Here is a 16279-nt window from a genome sequence, read left to right on the forward strand (position 1 = left end):
AAATTTCAGTCAGTTGTCACCCTGGATGAACAATATATATGAACACAGTCGATAGATGAAGCCACAGATTATATCACTTCACACCTACTATCTGCAGCTAAATGTTCAATTCCATTGTCAAATCCCCAATCCCGACGGCACCTTAACTATTGGTGGAATCAAGAATGCACAATAGCTAAGAAGTTAAAAAATAAAGCGTGGAATTTATTTCGTAGGTCCCCAACCACAGCTAATCTTATCAATTACAAGAAACTAAGAGCAAAAGCACGTCGCATTCAAAGAGAAGCAAAGAAAAATTCTTGGATTCGGTTTGCATCTACCATAAACAGAAATACTAACTCCAGGTTAATATGGAAGAAAATGAGGCAGATTTCCGGAAAATTTCCAACCACCCCTTCACCAATTCTTTCATGGAATGGGCAAGAACTATCTGCTCCTGAAGACATTGCAAATGCCTTGGCTAAAACGTTTGCCGAAGTTTCTGCGGCATCAAATTATTCTCCGGATTTCCAGAAAATAAAGACCAAGACTGAACAACGAGCCATCAACTTTCGAACCTCAGTTTTCTTTCCATATAATCAGCCTCTTCAATATCATGAACTTATACATGTCATTAAAACAACACGCAACAGTGCTGCTAGGCCAGATGGAATATCTTACATTATGTTACAAAACCTTGGTGACAGAAATTTATAAATACTGCTGGTCTACTATAACCGGATATTTATGGAAAACATTTATCCCAGCTCTTGGCATCATACCACAGTTTTTGCCTTTTTGAAACCCGGTAAAGATCCTACCAGTCCTAGACCTATTTCTCTATCCAGTTGCCTCGGTAAATTACTTGAAAAAATAATCCATAATCGCCTTGTTTTTTGGATCATCGAAACGCAACAACTAATTAGCAATAATCAGCATGGCTTTCGAAAGAACAGGTCCTCCTTAGATCTCATGATCAAAGCTGAGTTTGCAATTCGTAATGCCTTTGTGAAAAATGAACATCTTGTTATGGTTTCCATAGACATAGAGAAGGCATTTGATACTACCTGGCGTCGTGGCATTCTCAGTGACCTCCATGCTCTAGGTCTACGAGGCAACCTTCCTATATTCATCAGGAACTTTCTCAGGACTCGTTCGTTCCAAGTTCGATACCGCAACTCGCTTTCTATGACATTTTTACAGGAAGAAGGAGTGCCGCAAGGGTCCGTACTGAGTGCAATCCTTTTTGCCCTAAGAATCGATTCCATCACAAAAGAACTTCCAAATACTGTTGAGACCTACCTTTACGCCAATAATCTCTCTATTTCTTGCCATTCTCGGAATATGAGATCCATTGAATGGCAGCTGCAGATATCTTTAAATAAAGTCCAAAGGTGGGCAGAGTTAAATGGCTATCATATATCACAGCAGAAAACTGTTGCAATCCACTTTTGTAATCAACGGAAAATGCATACATATCCCGAACTTCAGATGCAAAACTTTACCGTTCCAGTGACTAACAACATCAGATTCTTGGGATTAATCCTTGACAAGAAACTAAATTTCCTTGAGCACATTAAATCTGTGCGTATATCCTGCCTCAAAAAGCTGAACATACTAAGAGCTTTATCTGCCTTGTCTTGGGGAGCAGACCGTACATCTTTGTTGCTCTTATGTAGAGCATTGATCAGATCCCGATTGGATTATGGTGCTCCACTTTATGATTCCGCCCGTAAGAATACACTACGATGGCTGGATCCTATACAGCATAGCGCAGTGCGGATTGCACTTGGTGCTTTCAGGACATCTCCTACTCATAGTTTGTGCATTGAAGCTGATGAGCCCCCCTTTACCTCCGCAGAAAAACGCTGCTTCTTAAGTATGCAGCCCGAATACAAAATTGCTGTCATCCTCCTATTCAGCCATACCTCTTTAATCCACCACTTCACCTCTATAGAAATAAACCCAGTAAAATAAGACTGGCAGGCTTACGCCTCATTGAATTAATGCAGAGTTGGAATGTTCAAATTTTCAACAGGCAACATTTAATGAATTACTCCCAACTGCCATGGATTCCGCCTCTTCAGTTATATTTCGATACTTATCTTGAGAAGTGGGGAAAAAATCATCTACCAACACTCAATATGAAACTCCATGCAAGCCATATTCAGAAATACGATGATTTTTTGCCCATATATTCTGATGGCTCCAAATCACATTCAGCCGTTGGAGCAGCGGCAGTATTTCCCTTTACTATCATCTCGCTGCCCTTCCACCTGAGTACAGCAGCTTCTCTGCAGAACTTCATGCAATAAAATTAGCTTTAGACAACCTGAATCTCTACCCATCTATAAAATATGTTGTATACACAGACTCTCTCAGCTCAATAACTGCAATGCAAAACTTCTCCTACAAGACTCATCCTGTGTTAAATCAAATCGGAAGACTCCTATTACAAATTGAAGAATGCCATCAATCAGTGACCTTTTGCTGGATCCTTTATCCAGCTAAAGGTCACTTTAAAAGGTTACCCTTTATCCACATTCGGGGATAACGAACTTGCTGATGAAAATGCTAAAAATCCGTCAACCTTTGATTTAACCTCCATTCCGGTTCCAAACAGCAGGTTTCGCGGAGTGGAAAGAGCTATGGCACATCCAAACGAATAATGAACTCTACCAGTTGAAACACGATCCAAAGCACTGGCACTCTAGCACCAAAACAGTGCGAAGAGAAGAAGTGGTTCTTGCACGGGCACGTATCGGACACACATATCACACATATCTGACCCACCTCCATCTGCTCGGAGACGAAGATCCTCCTCAATGTCCATACTGTTCAGAAAATTTAACAGTCAAACATATTCTGATTGACTGCCCTCACTATCAACAGGACAGAACATCCGTCTGTGTTCCCAGAGAAATCTACGAGAACCAATGACATTACAACATATTATTGGAGATGATGCAAACATCAACGAGTTTTTCTCTTATCTGAAAATAATTGGACTTTATGATAAATTTTGAAATATCTCTGTAAACGCAACCAAGCTGTTATGTCTAAATTTTGTTTTTAGCCATGCTTAAATTTTGTTTTTAGCATTTTCATGTGAATAGGGACATTATAGCCACAGCAGCTTATGTGCCGATAAACCTTCATAACACACACACACACTCATTTAAGAACTACTTGTCTAAAACATATGAATATACTTTGATCGGTCTCATCCATGTCATGGGGAGCTGATCGGTATACCTTACTACACCTGTACAAGTCCCTAATCCATTTATGCTTGGATTATTGTTCTCCATTATATGACTCTGCTAGGGTAAGCACATTAGAATGGCTGAACATCATACAGCACTGCTCTGGGGACAGCCTAGGAGCTTTCAGGACTTCTCCGATCCAAAGCTTTTACATTGAGGCACATGATCCTCCATTACATCTTCGCAGAAAAATATTGCTGTCTCAATGTGCTGCTAAGATCCAAAGTCTCTATTCCCATCCTTGGTGGGAGTACCTATATAATACCTGGTGGAATTCTTTTTTACAATTGAATTATATAATTCAGTTGTAAAAAGGTATATGGAAATAAACCTTATAAAAAAAAGATATATACGGAAATATAAGAAATAAACTATGAACTGACACAATTTGGCCTTAATAGCCCTTGTATCATTAAACTTAAAAACAACAACATTACACTAATAGGTTGGAGGTAGAAAAAAAGCAAGAATTAAGAAAAGGGAAAAAGCAAAAATGATTGATTAATGACTAGATATTTTCTTTCTTCTTCTTCTTCTTCTTCTTCTTCTTCTTTAATCTAGAATAGACAAGACTAGATTAACCAAATATAGATTAAAGATATGATAAGAAGGTAAACTGCATCCATTATCAACCCACTGCAGGATGGAAGCTTCCTCAACTCGTGCTGAGAGAAATGGACCATAATCTGCCACACTGGTCCAGTGCGAGTTGGCAGATCGACCATATTTAGCAGTCAGGGGGCTTGTACCCCAGTCTACTCAAAGAGCGTGTGCTACTTCACTCCTGCTCCTGACTACTCGGCTACGGATTGGACCATAACTGTGGAAATGACCTTCATTTCCGAGTTATGGTCCAAAATCACATAATAAACTGATTGCTATATAGCCCACTTTACTAATGCCTTTAAACATGCTTTTTTTCCTTGATATCTATTTAATACAAGAAATATGCATAAATTCATGGTAGATATAAACTATTCTACAGTCAAGTCATAACGGAGGTTAGGCAAGTTAAGGCAGATAATGAGAAGTTTCCTGCAAAGAATGCAAAGACTTCTCTTTACTTGTGAAAACACTAGAAGAGGATGCATCACATTGATCCACTAGAATATGAATTGTTTAACTATGATGAATCTGCTCATCATGAAAAACTGACATGTATCAAATTGTAACAGGAAGCTATTTGATTTTCTGATAACTGAAAAAAGTGGAAAAGAAATCATTGAAACTGAATGTAAGAAATTGATGGTATGATGGGATCTATTCAGTTATATTAAGGAAGGCTGCAAAAGAGGTAAGCAAACCTTTACCCATAATTATGAGAGCATCCTTGAAATCAGGGAGGCCCTATGGACTTTAGATGTCATGTCTGAATGCATCCCAATTCACAAAGAGGAATCAAAGGGTGATATGCATAATTACAGACCTATTAGCTTGACTCCTGTTCCAGGGAAAATAACAGAGTCACTGGTTAAGGAAGTAATTCAGGGCATCTAGACAGAAATGCAATTATACAGCATGAATTTATTAAGAGGCAGTCTTGTCTGACCAATCTGATTGGATACTATGATGCTGTAATAAAGGAGCTAAACACAAAAATTATTTTAACATCATATACTTAGATTAAAAAGATTTCTGTAAATTGGAGCAGTGTGGCATTAGAGGAAAGTTACTGCTGTGAATAAAGGGATGTTTGTGCGACAGAAGACAAAGAGTTGTTATCATTGTGCACTGCCCGTCTTGGACTACTGTTATTAGCGTAGTTTCCTAGGGTTCAATTCTAGGTCCAGTATTTTTTGTACCCTACTGCGCTCAGGCTGTCATGAAAAGTGAAATGTCTAACCACTGTTATATTTCCAAAACTAATAGACAATAGTATAAACAATTTATACTTATATAATTCTGTCGACAAATATGCAAGAAAAAATTTGAAATTTTGATATTTGATATAATTTTTTTTGTAAAAACTAAAAATTTCACATTTTGGTCATTTGCTGTTGTGTCTTGGTTACTTTCACTCTCAATAACTTCTAAACTATGATAGATAGATATAAACAGTAGGAGACAAAATTGTTCAGTAGGAAATGTAGTTTTTACACCTATAAACAGTTTTGATGTAGCTCTTATTGTTCCTGAGTAATAGCGATGCAAAGTTGAGAGTTGAAAAATTCGTGCATTTTCAAGTTTGTTTTTGCAATATCTTGAAAACTATAAATATTAGACAAAAACAGTAAGCAACAAAATTGTTGCCCTTTGAAAGCTCTACAAGGATGTATAACTAGATTTCAAATCGGGTTTTTAGTTTTCGAGGGCTGAACAACTCGTTAAAGTAACTACTGTTTAGTTACGTTGCATTTGTCGAGCATTGTGGTTGTGTTTTATTTAGATAAGTTGTAACAATGCTGAAAGTTACATCAATTAAATGTGTTCAAAAATTTTGTCAAAATCACAAATCTAACATTGAAAAGCAAGCACCAAAGTTGGTGGCAGAACGCAAGAGAGAGAGAGAGAGTCATCTAGATTCACATTTCTGTTCAATTTCCCTTTCTTTCTTTCACAATATAACTTCAAATGCTGGGCTGTAGATTTTGGAATGCATTGTACTTGTTGCGTGCAGTGACACAACAAGTACAATGCATGTGCCCAAGAAAACTCAATTGTATGCAACAAGTGCAGTGACACAACAAGTTGCGTACAATTGAGCAACAGAATTGTTGCCCTTTGAGAGCTCTACAAGGATATATAACTAGGTTTCAAATCAGGTTTTTAGTTTTCGAGAGTTGAACAACTCGTTAAAGTAATTACAGGTTGACTGTCACTAATCCGGCAGTGTTGGGACCTGCGGGGTGCCGGATTAGTGAGTTTGCTGGATCACCAGTGATTATTTTAGCACATACAGTTTACCCAACAGCTAACCACCTCATCCTACCTTTAACACGTTGATTGCCAAGCTAGATTAAGAAAAAAATTCCCCAGGGGCCTAAAAGTATTTAGCAAATAATTTGATCAGTAATTCTAAAATAAATATTGTCATGTCAGTGTTGTCATTTTTTTTGCTTAAAATATCAAAAAAAATTAGTTTTTGTTTTGCACATATGTAGCCGGCGTGGCCCAGTAGGTTACTTTATTTCTTGAGAAGCCGTGTGTTGGCCACGTATGTGTGACACTATAACTACATATGAAGGTCGTTTGTGATTAGTTTATCGCACGTGCAGTGAGTGCTGCAATAAAACTAATTGTGATAAAATAAACTCTCAAACGTCGCAGTGTTTGTCAGTATTGTTAGAGATTTTGTGAAAACAAATTTGTTAGCACATTGTATTATCCATCATATTGTGTTGTGTTTTTCCGCAAGTAAAAATAAAATTCCACAAGTAAATGTTGTAAAAATAAAAAATTAAAAAAAATCTAAAAAGGAATGGCTGAAAGAAAATTACTAAAATAAGAGGAACTGAGAGAAATTCCTGGAATTTACAACTAAACAGAGTTAAACTTCTCACAGACACACCGCTGTCGAGTTTTTTCAGAAGTTCAACTTTATCTTTATCTGCAACAATCCCATAAAATACTAATACTAATTGTGTGGTTCACACTAGGATAATGGAAAATGAAAAGTATATGGAGATAATTGTGCATTCAGATATGTAGTTCTCTGAGCAGTGCATACAGGCTACCAGAACAGTTCATGGGGTTTAGTCAGTGATATACAGGAAGTTTTGTCAGCAGGAATAAATAGGTGATTATTGCATTGTATAAGGCAGTCACCAGGCCACATCTTCAGTACTGCATACTGATCTCAAGGCCTCATTTAGGAAACATGTACAGCTGCTGGAATGGGTGCATATAAGTGCAGCGAGATTGATGAGGTGAAAAAAAAAAAGGGTGCTCTTACCAGGAAAGACTTCAGTTCTGCAAATTACATTCCTGAGACTAGACCCCCATGAGGAGATCTGATGGAACTGTCCCTGAATTTATTGCATAATCTAAATGCCAATGGCATTCTTCCTCTTGCTCAGACTAAACACGTGATTGGGTTGGGAATAATTTCAAATTGAGGAAGGAATGATGATTGCAAGATAGATGTGCAGAAATTGGCTTTCAGCCAGTGGGTAGTTCATTTTTGGCACAAACTTCCATCTGGTGTTTCAGAAGTGGGTAGTTTGAATAAATTTAAGGAACCACTTTACACTTGTCAAAGTGTTAGAGGGGTTGGGCAGGTGATATGGAAGTGCTGGGGTTTTTTTTTTTTTTGCTTATGCTATATAAGCTTTTTTCTAGTATCATTTGCCACTGCTAATATTACTGCTGAATCATATAAGATTTCCTCACAACCCTTTTGAAAAATTAAATAAATCATGGATCATATATTCTCTCTTTTAAATTACAGTTCCCCTCTCATTACCATCTCTTATCAGCTATGGATGACATCAGTTTAGAAAGCCAATTAATTAGACTCCTGGTTTTATAATTTTAATTCATTAGGTGGAGTTGATATATTTATAGACCTTAGCTATTTTATTAGATTAACTATTTATCATTAAGAGAAGCCGTAATGCATAACCATTATTATTCCATTTTAATATATAAAGCCAAAAATGTAACTTTAAAAAAAATTTTTTTTTAAGCAACAAGGAGTGAAAATCTTTATCCTACTCTACAAAGAATTAGAAATTGCATTGGGCATAAACAGTCTATATAGCAAGAAGAAGCTATCTCAGTTGCACCCAAACATTTGTGTAAGTGTTACTATTATTATAATATCTATGATTATGAATTTGTAATGCACAACAGTACTGATTTTTCATAGTTTTGTCATAAGATTTTTCAGTTTCTCCACTTTCAATTTATTTTTTTAATTACAGGGGATGCACAGGTGAGATGGGTTATCTCACTCTTCCTTAAAATTATTCAAATTACCCACGTCCACAACAAGTGGTAGTTTGTTCTCTTGAAATTTATGTTCCTTATGTATATGTGTGTGTTGTCTGAGAAAGAGTAAGAATACCTTCATAATTAAGTTTAACTTAATCTGTTTGAAGCCTTAAATACTTCAGTCAGTTTCATTGCAACTTGCAGAGCCAAAGTCTTTCATGAGGAAGTACCTCATTGTTTTCTTGACTAATCTGGTTGCTCTTCTCTGCACTTGTTCTAAGAGATTCTCAAATGAGGGTCTTCTAGACCTGTATGCAGCAATTAAGATGTGGCTTAACTAATGCCTTATACAACAGGATAATCATCTCCTTGTTCCTGCTGGCAAAGTTCATGTATATCATTGACAGAACTCATGAGTTTTCTATCTTGCAGCCTGTCTGCACTGCTCAGAGAACTTCATGTCAGAATGTATAATTACCCTCTAAGTCTCTTTTATTCTCCACCACCTTGGGTGTAGTACCAACTGATTGGTATGTTATTCTGGGATTACTGCTTCTACTGTGTAGTACCATGCATTAATCAATGTTAAATCTCAATTGCCGCTTCTCAGCCCAACTGCCTAATTTTTCTAGGTCTTGTTACAGTGGTACACCTTGAGTTGTGTCATTAACTACCCTGCCAACCTTTGTATCATCTGCAGACTTTGACAATAAGCTTGATATGCCTTTATCATTATTGTTAATAAATATTTAAAACAGTAAAAAACCCAGCACTGAATGCAGAAGGACCCCCACTAGTAACATTAGTCTGATTAGAGTAGTGTCCATTTATAACAAACGTATGCCTTTTGCCTCTCAACCATCTCTATCCATATTAGTAATTTGCCCCTAATGCAATACTGCTGCAATTTGTACAGCATGTGGAAGTGTCAGAAGCGTTACTGAAATCTAAATAAATCATGTCAAAATTATTCTTTTCATCCAGTTCCTTTGTTATTGCAGCACAGTAGTAGTAGAGGCATGTGATGTAAGGAAGAAAGCAAGCTTATGTAGCATCAACCAAAAAAAAAAAAAAAACTGTTTCACATATTCATTCCCTCTAAAAGTTTGTCCAGTTCCTCACAGATGGAAGTTTATTCCAGCAATTAACTACCCGCTGGCTAAAGGCAAATTTCTGCACATCTACAACTATCTTCCTCAATTTGAATTTATGCCCCCTTAGGTTTGGAATCTGAGCAAGAGGAAGAATCCCATCAGAATCGAGCCTGCTCAACCTGTTCAAGGCCTTATACACCTCAGTCAGATCACCTCGCAGGTGTCTGGTCTCCAGATGCTGCAATTTGCAGAACTTAAGCATTTCTTGGTAAGAGAGCCCTTTGTTTCCTCACCAATCTTGTAGCCCTTCTCTGTACTCAAGCAATTCTACATCCTTCTTAAAATGAGGCCTCCAGATCTGTACTCAAGGCATGGCCTGACCATTACCTTGTACAATGGGATAATCACCTCCTTTTCCCTACTAGCAAAATTCCTGTATGTAAACGACAACACCCCATTACCATGCAGCTAATTAGATTTGTCAGACAGGATCCCTCCTTGACAAACCCACTTTTTGTATAATTACATTCCTGTTTAAGATCATTCCACAGTACTTCTTTATGAATTGACTCCATTTTTTCTCTGCAACAAAAGTCAAACTTAGATCTATAATTGCTTATGTCACTCTGTGATCCCTTTTTGTGAATAGGAGGGACATTTATACAACTCAGGTCTGTGGGAACTTCCTCTTAATCCAAGGATGCTCTGATAATCCCCTCAGCGCTAAGTGACTTATTTACTTTTAACTTTAGCAATTTCTTTTCCACCTTATTCTCAGTTATTTGCAAAATCATTTAGCTTTTATTTGTAACATGTACTTATGGTTTTCCCATCCCTAAAAATAATTTTTTCACATGTGATTATGTGAATACATGAACAATATTTATTTACTTTGTCAGAAACTTGAACATGATCAGTTACGAGAGGAACCTGAAAACCTTTGTGGCCTGAGTAAGAATGGCTAGTGGTACAGTGACTAGTGGGAAATTTTCTGCACTTAATGTATAACGCTTCAAATAGTAACACACCATGTTTCATGCAGTTTCAGTAAAGAACTTCTTTTTGTTTTTTTTTTATTTACAGGTCCTAAAGTCAACAAAGTTGTGTGAATGAGAAAATCAGTCACTGTGCGGTGACTCAATGTTTGATGAAAAAAAGAATTAACCCCAAAGGCAATTCATGAGAATATGGTTACAGGATTGGAGAAGATGCCCATTCCTATTCTGTGGTTAAGAAGTGGGCAACAGAATTTAAACAAAAGAGAGAAAGCTGGATGCTGACCCAAGCTGTGGAAGTCCTGCAACATCCACCACTCCAGAGGTTGTTGACAGTGTGCGTGACCTGGTGATGAGTGATTGGCAAGTGACAGTTCAGTACATTGCCATTGTCTTTGGCATCTCATCTAAATGTGTGTGCCAAAATAGTAACATCATGCTGACACCTTCTTATTATGAAGAGGTGTCATCACAATGGATCCCTAGGCGCCTCCGTAGCCAGGTGGGAAGGAGCAGCAGTGCGTAGCACACATTTCTTGATTAGACCGGGGTTCGAGCCCATCACCACCAAACATGGAGGATGCGAAAAGGTCAGGGAATGACCACCGCATATCCCGGAGCAATATGGCCTTAGTTGCTAATGCTCCTAAAAAAAAAAACAAATAACAACAAATAGTAACAATAACAATGAATCCCAAAGTTGTTGAGAGCAAATCAAAAATGCACAGCATTTGTCAAGTCAGCGATGAACATTTGCATCGTTTTCAAGCAGATCCAACAAATTTTCATGCAAGGTTTGTGACTATGGATGAGACATGAGTCCATCACTTTCAGCTGTGTTTCCAATTGGTGGAAACACAGCTCTTTCTTCCCTCCAAAGAAAGCAAAGTTGATTCTTTCTGCTGGCAAGGTGGTGGTATCAGTTTTTTGGAGTGCTGGTGGATATTTTCAGAAAGGCTACACAATCATAGAGGCATATTATGCATACCATGAGGCATTTGCATGAAAACGTCAAAGACAAATGCTGAGGAAAATTCAGGAAAGGAGTCTTCTTTCACCAGGACAATGCACCTACTCAGAAGTCTGTAATCAGCAATGCTATACTGCCCAAGTGTGACTTTGAAATCATGGACCATCCTCCACATTTACCAGATCTAGCATCATTGGACTTTCACCTACTAGGGGTTTCCGAAAAGTAAGGTAACACGTTTTTTCTCTCGATGATGTTTAACAATATGAAGGCAAAATTACACACCAAGAAATAAGTGAACTTGCACTACTTCTCCACAAAGTCTCCATTTTTGTTGATGCACTTGTCCCAACGATGGATCAATTTATCAATACCAGTACTGAAGAAGTCCATGCCCACACACAGTAACCAACGTTGCACCACCTGATGAAATTCCTCCATCCGTAGTGAAATGCTTTCCTGAAAGATGTTTATTTAGAGGGCAAAACAAATGGAAGTCCGAAGGCGCTAAGTCTGGGCTGTAGGGGGGATGTGACAGAGTTTCCCAACAATTATGCCTCTGAGTCCTGGTTGTTTGCATTGAATGTTGGCTTTCAATTTTTCCAACATTGCACAATAAAGCTGTGCATTGATTGTTCCTCCCTTCGGCAAGAAATCCGCCAACAGAACAGAACACCTTGGTGATCTCAGAACACTGTGGCCATGACTTTTCAGACACTGGGAACAGTTTTGAATTTTTTGCACACAGGAGATTGTGGATGTTTCCAGGTCATGGAGTCTTGTTTGCTCTCCGGGGTAAAGTGATGAACCCATATTTTGTCTGCTGTGACTATGGGAGCGAGAAAAATCCTCTATTTTGTTGCTGTATTGCAACGGGTTCTCCAGAGACATCCCCCATGCGTTCTGTATTGTCATCCTCTGACAATTGTCGGGGCATCCAGCGGCAGCACACCTTTTGAAAGCCAAGGACATCATGAACAATTTCATGAACAGTCGACTTACTCACATTCGCTATTTGTGCAATTTCACACAGTTTCACTCCCCTGTTTTCAAGAACGATGCGTGAAATGTCTTCTGTCTTGCTCGATGAAGGCCTGCCTGCCTACCTAACTGGTTGCTGTGTATGGTGAATAATTATAATTCACCATACACAGCAACCAGTTCAAAGTGAATGTCACTTGGTGAAGACTCTTTTGCTTGCAAAAAAGTGAATAACTTCACAAACACCTTCTTTTGGACCACACTTGCACGGTAGCCGCAATTTTGCAACTGGAATCTTCTGTGAGGTGACAGTACCACAACACTGCACTGACAGTCTTTTTGAACGTATAAACAGGTCTATCTGTCCACCGCGTTTCATCTCATTCACTTTCACCATTGGTGCCTCTGTAGCCAGGTGGGCAGGAGCAGCAGTGCGTAGCACACGCTTCTTGATTAGACCGAGGTTTGTGACCACTAAATACGGAGGATGCAGAAAGGTCAGGGAATGACCACCGCATATCCCCAGAGCAATATGGCCTTAGTTGCTAATGCTCCTAAAAACAAAACAATAACAATAACAACTTTCACCATTATTAAGAAAAAAAATGTGTTACCTTACTTTTCAGAAACCCCTCGTATTTCCTAACATTAAACATAACAAAAGCACCTGGGTGGATGTGATATATCCAATTATATTGAGGAAGGTAGCAAAAGAAGTAAGCAAACCCTTAGCCATAATTATGAGAGCTTCCTTGGACTCAGGGGAGGTACCCATGGACTGGAGATATGCAAATGTGACCCCAAAATCACAAAGAAGGATCAAAGGGCGACACAAGTAATTACAGACCTGTTAGTTTAACTTCTTTTAATAACTTGAAGAGATAAAGGAGATATCTGCCCATGGTGATTCAGGATCTCCTAGATGATGAGAGGAAACTTCAGCTCTTCTCATTTTCTGATCAAATATCAACATCTTTTGTTAATATTTTGGAAACAGGGGTGCTCTTGAATAACTCTACATTGCTGTCTTATACAAATTTTGTATGGTAGCTTAGTATACCTTCTATATCACAACTGCCACTCATTTGAAGAGGTCTAGATTCAATTCCTGTTGATGACTTGATGAGTTTCTAAGGTTCTCATTTCAGTTGAGCCTATACTTAGCCAATCTCAGCCAGGAAGTAGGGTTTTTAGCCTGCACGACATACAAACATACCTGTAAACACATGCTTCTACAGAAAATATATATTATAATACAAATATGAGTATATTTTTTTTTCATGTGATTGCCCTCTGTTTGCACTTTGTAGTATGGTGGGGAGGGGGAAATTTCTTTCCATCTCATAGCTGTCCTTAAATATTATCTGTATACGTTGAGTGCAGTGCTCAAAATTATATGAATATCTTTTTGCTTTGAGCCTTCTTTTATAAAAAAATTGATTATACATTGATGCTGTTCTGTGTGTGCCAAATTTCTGTGTGACTAAGTGCTTTCATGTAAGTACAATCAATGTGAAGAGGAAAGAAGTATGAAATGACTATGAAAAAATTACATAAATCTGAATCACAGAAATAATGAAAGTTTTTGGTCAAATATGAGCCACTCTTGTGACTCCAGATGAATACAGAATTAAATAGTTATTGAAATAATAATATAAAAAAGTCCAGTTAAAACTTGAATAAAATTCTTATAACTTTGGAGATGAGCAGAATAGAACTACAGGTTATAGACCATATAAGAAATCTTAAGTGAGGTAAATATAATTTTGAGAAAAATAATAAATTTTTTTTTAAGCTATAAACAATGTGGAACTGAATTCTGAAAAAAGATAAATTTCATGCCCAACAATTAACTATCAAGGAAGTCAATGATTTTGTATTCAAATGGTTTAAGGAAACAGAAAGGATAAGGAAGTTCTTAACAACTTTCCAGAAGTGTTTTAATTCTACTTTTAATCATCTTCATAAAGTGCCAATTTACTGACATAGTGAGAATCGAAAACTTATTATTTATTGTTGGCACCCGGGGCCACGAAACGCGTGGCCCCGGGTGCCACACGTTCCGTGGCCAAGCGATCTGAGTGCGTTTATCCAAGCGAACTATCAAAAGAGTTTTTGCCAATATATATACAGTGAAACTTCTCCTAACGGACACCTCTCGTTAACGGACATCTCTCTACAACGGACATTTTCAAATTCCCCAACTCACCTCTGTTGGTTTTAACGTGTTTGCAGCTTCTGTCTAGCAGACATTCTCTGTAACGGACGCGGACAGGCAATCTGCACTGTTTCATTTAGATTAGCACTTAATTTGATCTCCCCATAGCGGACAGCGGGCGAGCTTACGGCCCTTTTTCTAGGAACTTTTCTTCCACGTATTGCCTCAATCGTGTGTTTATTTTCTATTTCCGATTCTCTGAATTTTATCAAGGTTTACGTCGCGGTTCTAAACCCTTTTTCAAGAATTTTAAGGCACGTGTAAAACTTCTGATGAATTCGGTGTGTGCAGGGGGGGGGGAATATGGTCGGCCTTTCGTCTTTTCAGTTTCGGTTTTCAGTTTTGTTCAGTGTCGTGTGAAGTGCACAATGTCTTATCTTAAACATTTAACTTTAAAAGATAAAGTCGAACTCATTAATGCGTATGATCGGCAAAAAAATAGTGTTCGCTGCAAAATTCAAAATCGGGAAGACGCAGGTAAGCGACATCCTAAAGAAAAAAAATGAACTGCTCAAACAATTTTGACAACACGGAAATGATCAGGTTCAAAAATCATTCCCGAAAACTGTTGGACTTCAAATTGACAATGTTACGTATGAGTGATTTTGTCGCGAATGTGCTAAAAAAATTCCCATTAATGGGCCTATTATTAGGGAAAAGGCTTTGGAGGTTGCGAAATCTATGGGAGTAAATGAGTTCAAAGCTTCTGTGGGATGGCTAGACAAGTTCAAAACTCGGCATAAAATTTCTTGGAAAACCGTAAGTGGTGAAGGTGGATCTGTTGATACTGGGGTTGTAACAGAGTGGACGGTCAAATTGGAAGATTTGTCGTGATTTTGAAGCTAAGGATATTTACAACTGTGACGAAACAGGGTTGTTTTTTAAAGTTCTTCCTGAAAAAACAATGAATCTAAAAAACGAAAAGTGCCAGGGCGGAAAAATTTCTAAGGAACGCTTGACTGTACTATTGTGTACAAATATGCTGGGAGACTTTGAACAACCTCTTGTTATAGGAAATCCTCGTTGTTTCAAGGGCATAAAGTTGAATCTTGAATGTTGATTGGAAGTCTAATAAAAAAGCGTGGATGACACGAGATATCATGAGCGAATGGATAAGCACTTTAACCAAAACATGATTCGTCAAAACAGAAAAATTATTATTTTCATGGATAATGCTGCATCTCACCCGCACATTGAATTGTCCAACATTCAAATCGTTTTTCTGCCACCAAACACATCTGCAGAGTGTCAGCCCTTGGATCAAAGGATAATAAAAATTTTTAAACTTCACTACAGAAAACGTGTTTTAAGACATCTCATTGCAAACACGAACGATGTAACATGTGCGAGTGACCTTGCAAAGAAAATCAGCATCCTAGATGCGATTCAATGGATTTCCTCTTCAGTAAACGCAATTAGAAAACAAACTGTCGTGAACTGTTTTGTAAAGTCTGACCTCTCAAACACAAAAATTGAAGTTGTGAACAGCAATGTGGAGCACCAAGAAGAACAAGAACTTCATCTATTGATAATGTACGATACTTCAGCTACAAGTGACCCTGGCTACAAAGATATAGACTCGAACCTCACTACAGAAGATGGTGCTATAGATATCAACGACTTTATCATCGATATTTTTCAAGAAGTTCCTCATGAGGATGAAGAAATGGAAGGAGGTCATTATGTCGAAGAACATATTAACGACGAACCACTGATGAAAATAGAAGAAACGCTCATACAAATCAATCATTTAAAAATGTTTTTCGCCGCTGAAGTATCTTACTGAAGGATTTTCGATGGTTTCTTCACTCCAAACATATGTTGAAAACAAAATTATCAGCCGGAAGACGGTGCAGAAGAAAATAAGTGATTACTGTATGTATTTTTCATAAGATAAAGTCATA

The 16279-nt window shown here is 37.8% G+C and overlaps 1 protein-coding gene across 1 annotated transcript in view; it reads left to right on the forward strand.

The window, feature by feature from the left end:
• LOC150076348 (phospholipase D1-like) overlaps positions 1–16279 on the forward strand; it is a 601970-nt gene that overhangs the window by 258827 nt on the left and 326864 nt on the right. The window contains exon 12 of the mRNA XM_090387327.1: positions 7871–7981. Within this exon, the coding sequence (XP_090243453.1) occupies positions 7871–7981 (111 nt within the window). The remainder of the gene's footprint in view (positions 1–7870; positions 7982–16279) is intronic.

The sequence above is a fragment of the Mastigoproctus giganteus genome, chromosome 13 (assembly GCF_048544385.1).
Source record: "Mastigoproctus giganteus isolate SK-2022 chromosome 13, ASM4854438v1, whole genome shotgun sequence".
In the NCBI taxonomy this organism is placed as follows: domain Eukaryota; kingdom Metazoa; phylum Arthropoda; class Arachnida; order Uropygi; family Thelyphonidae; genus Mastigoproctus; species Mastigoproctus giganteus.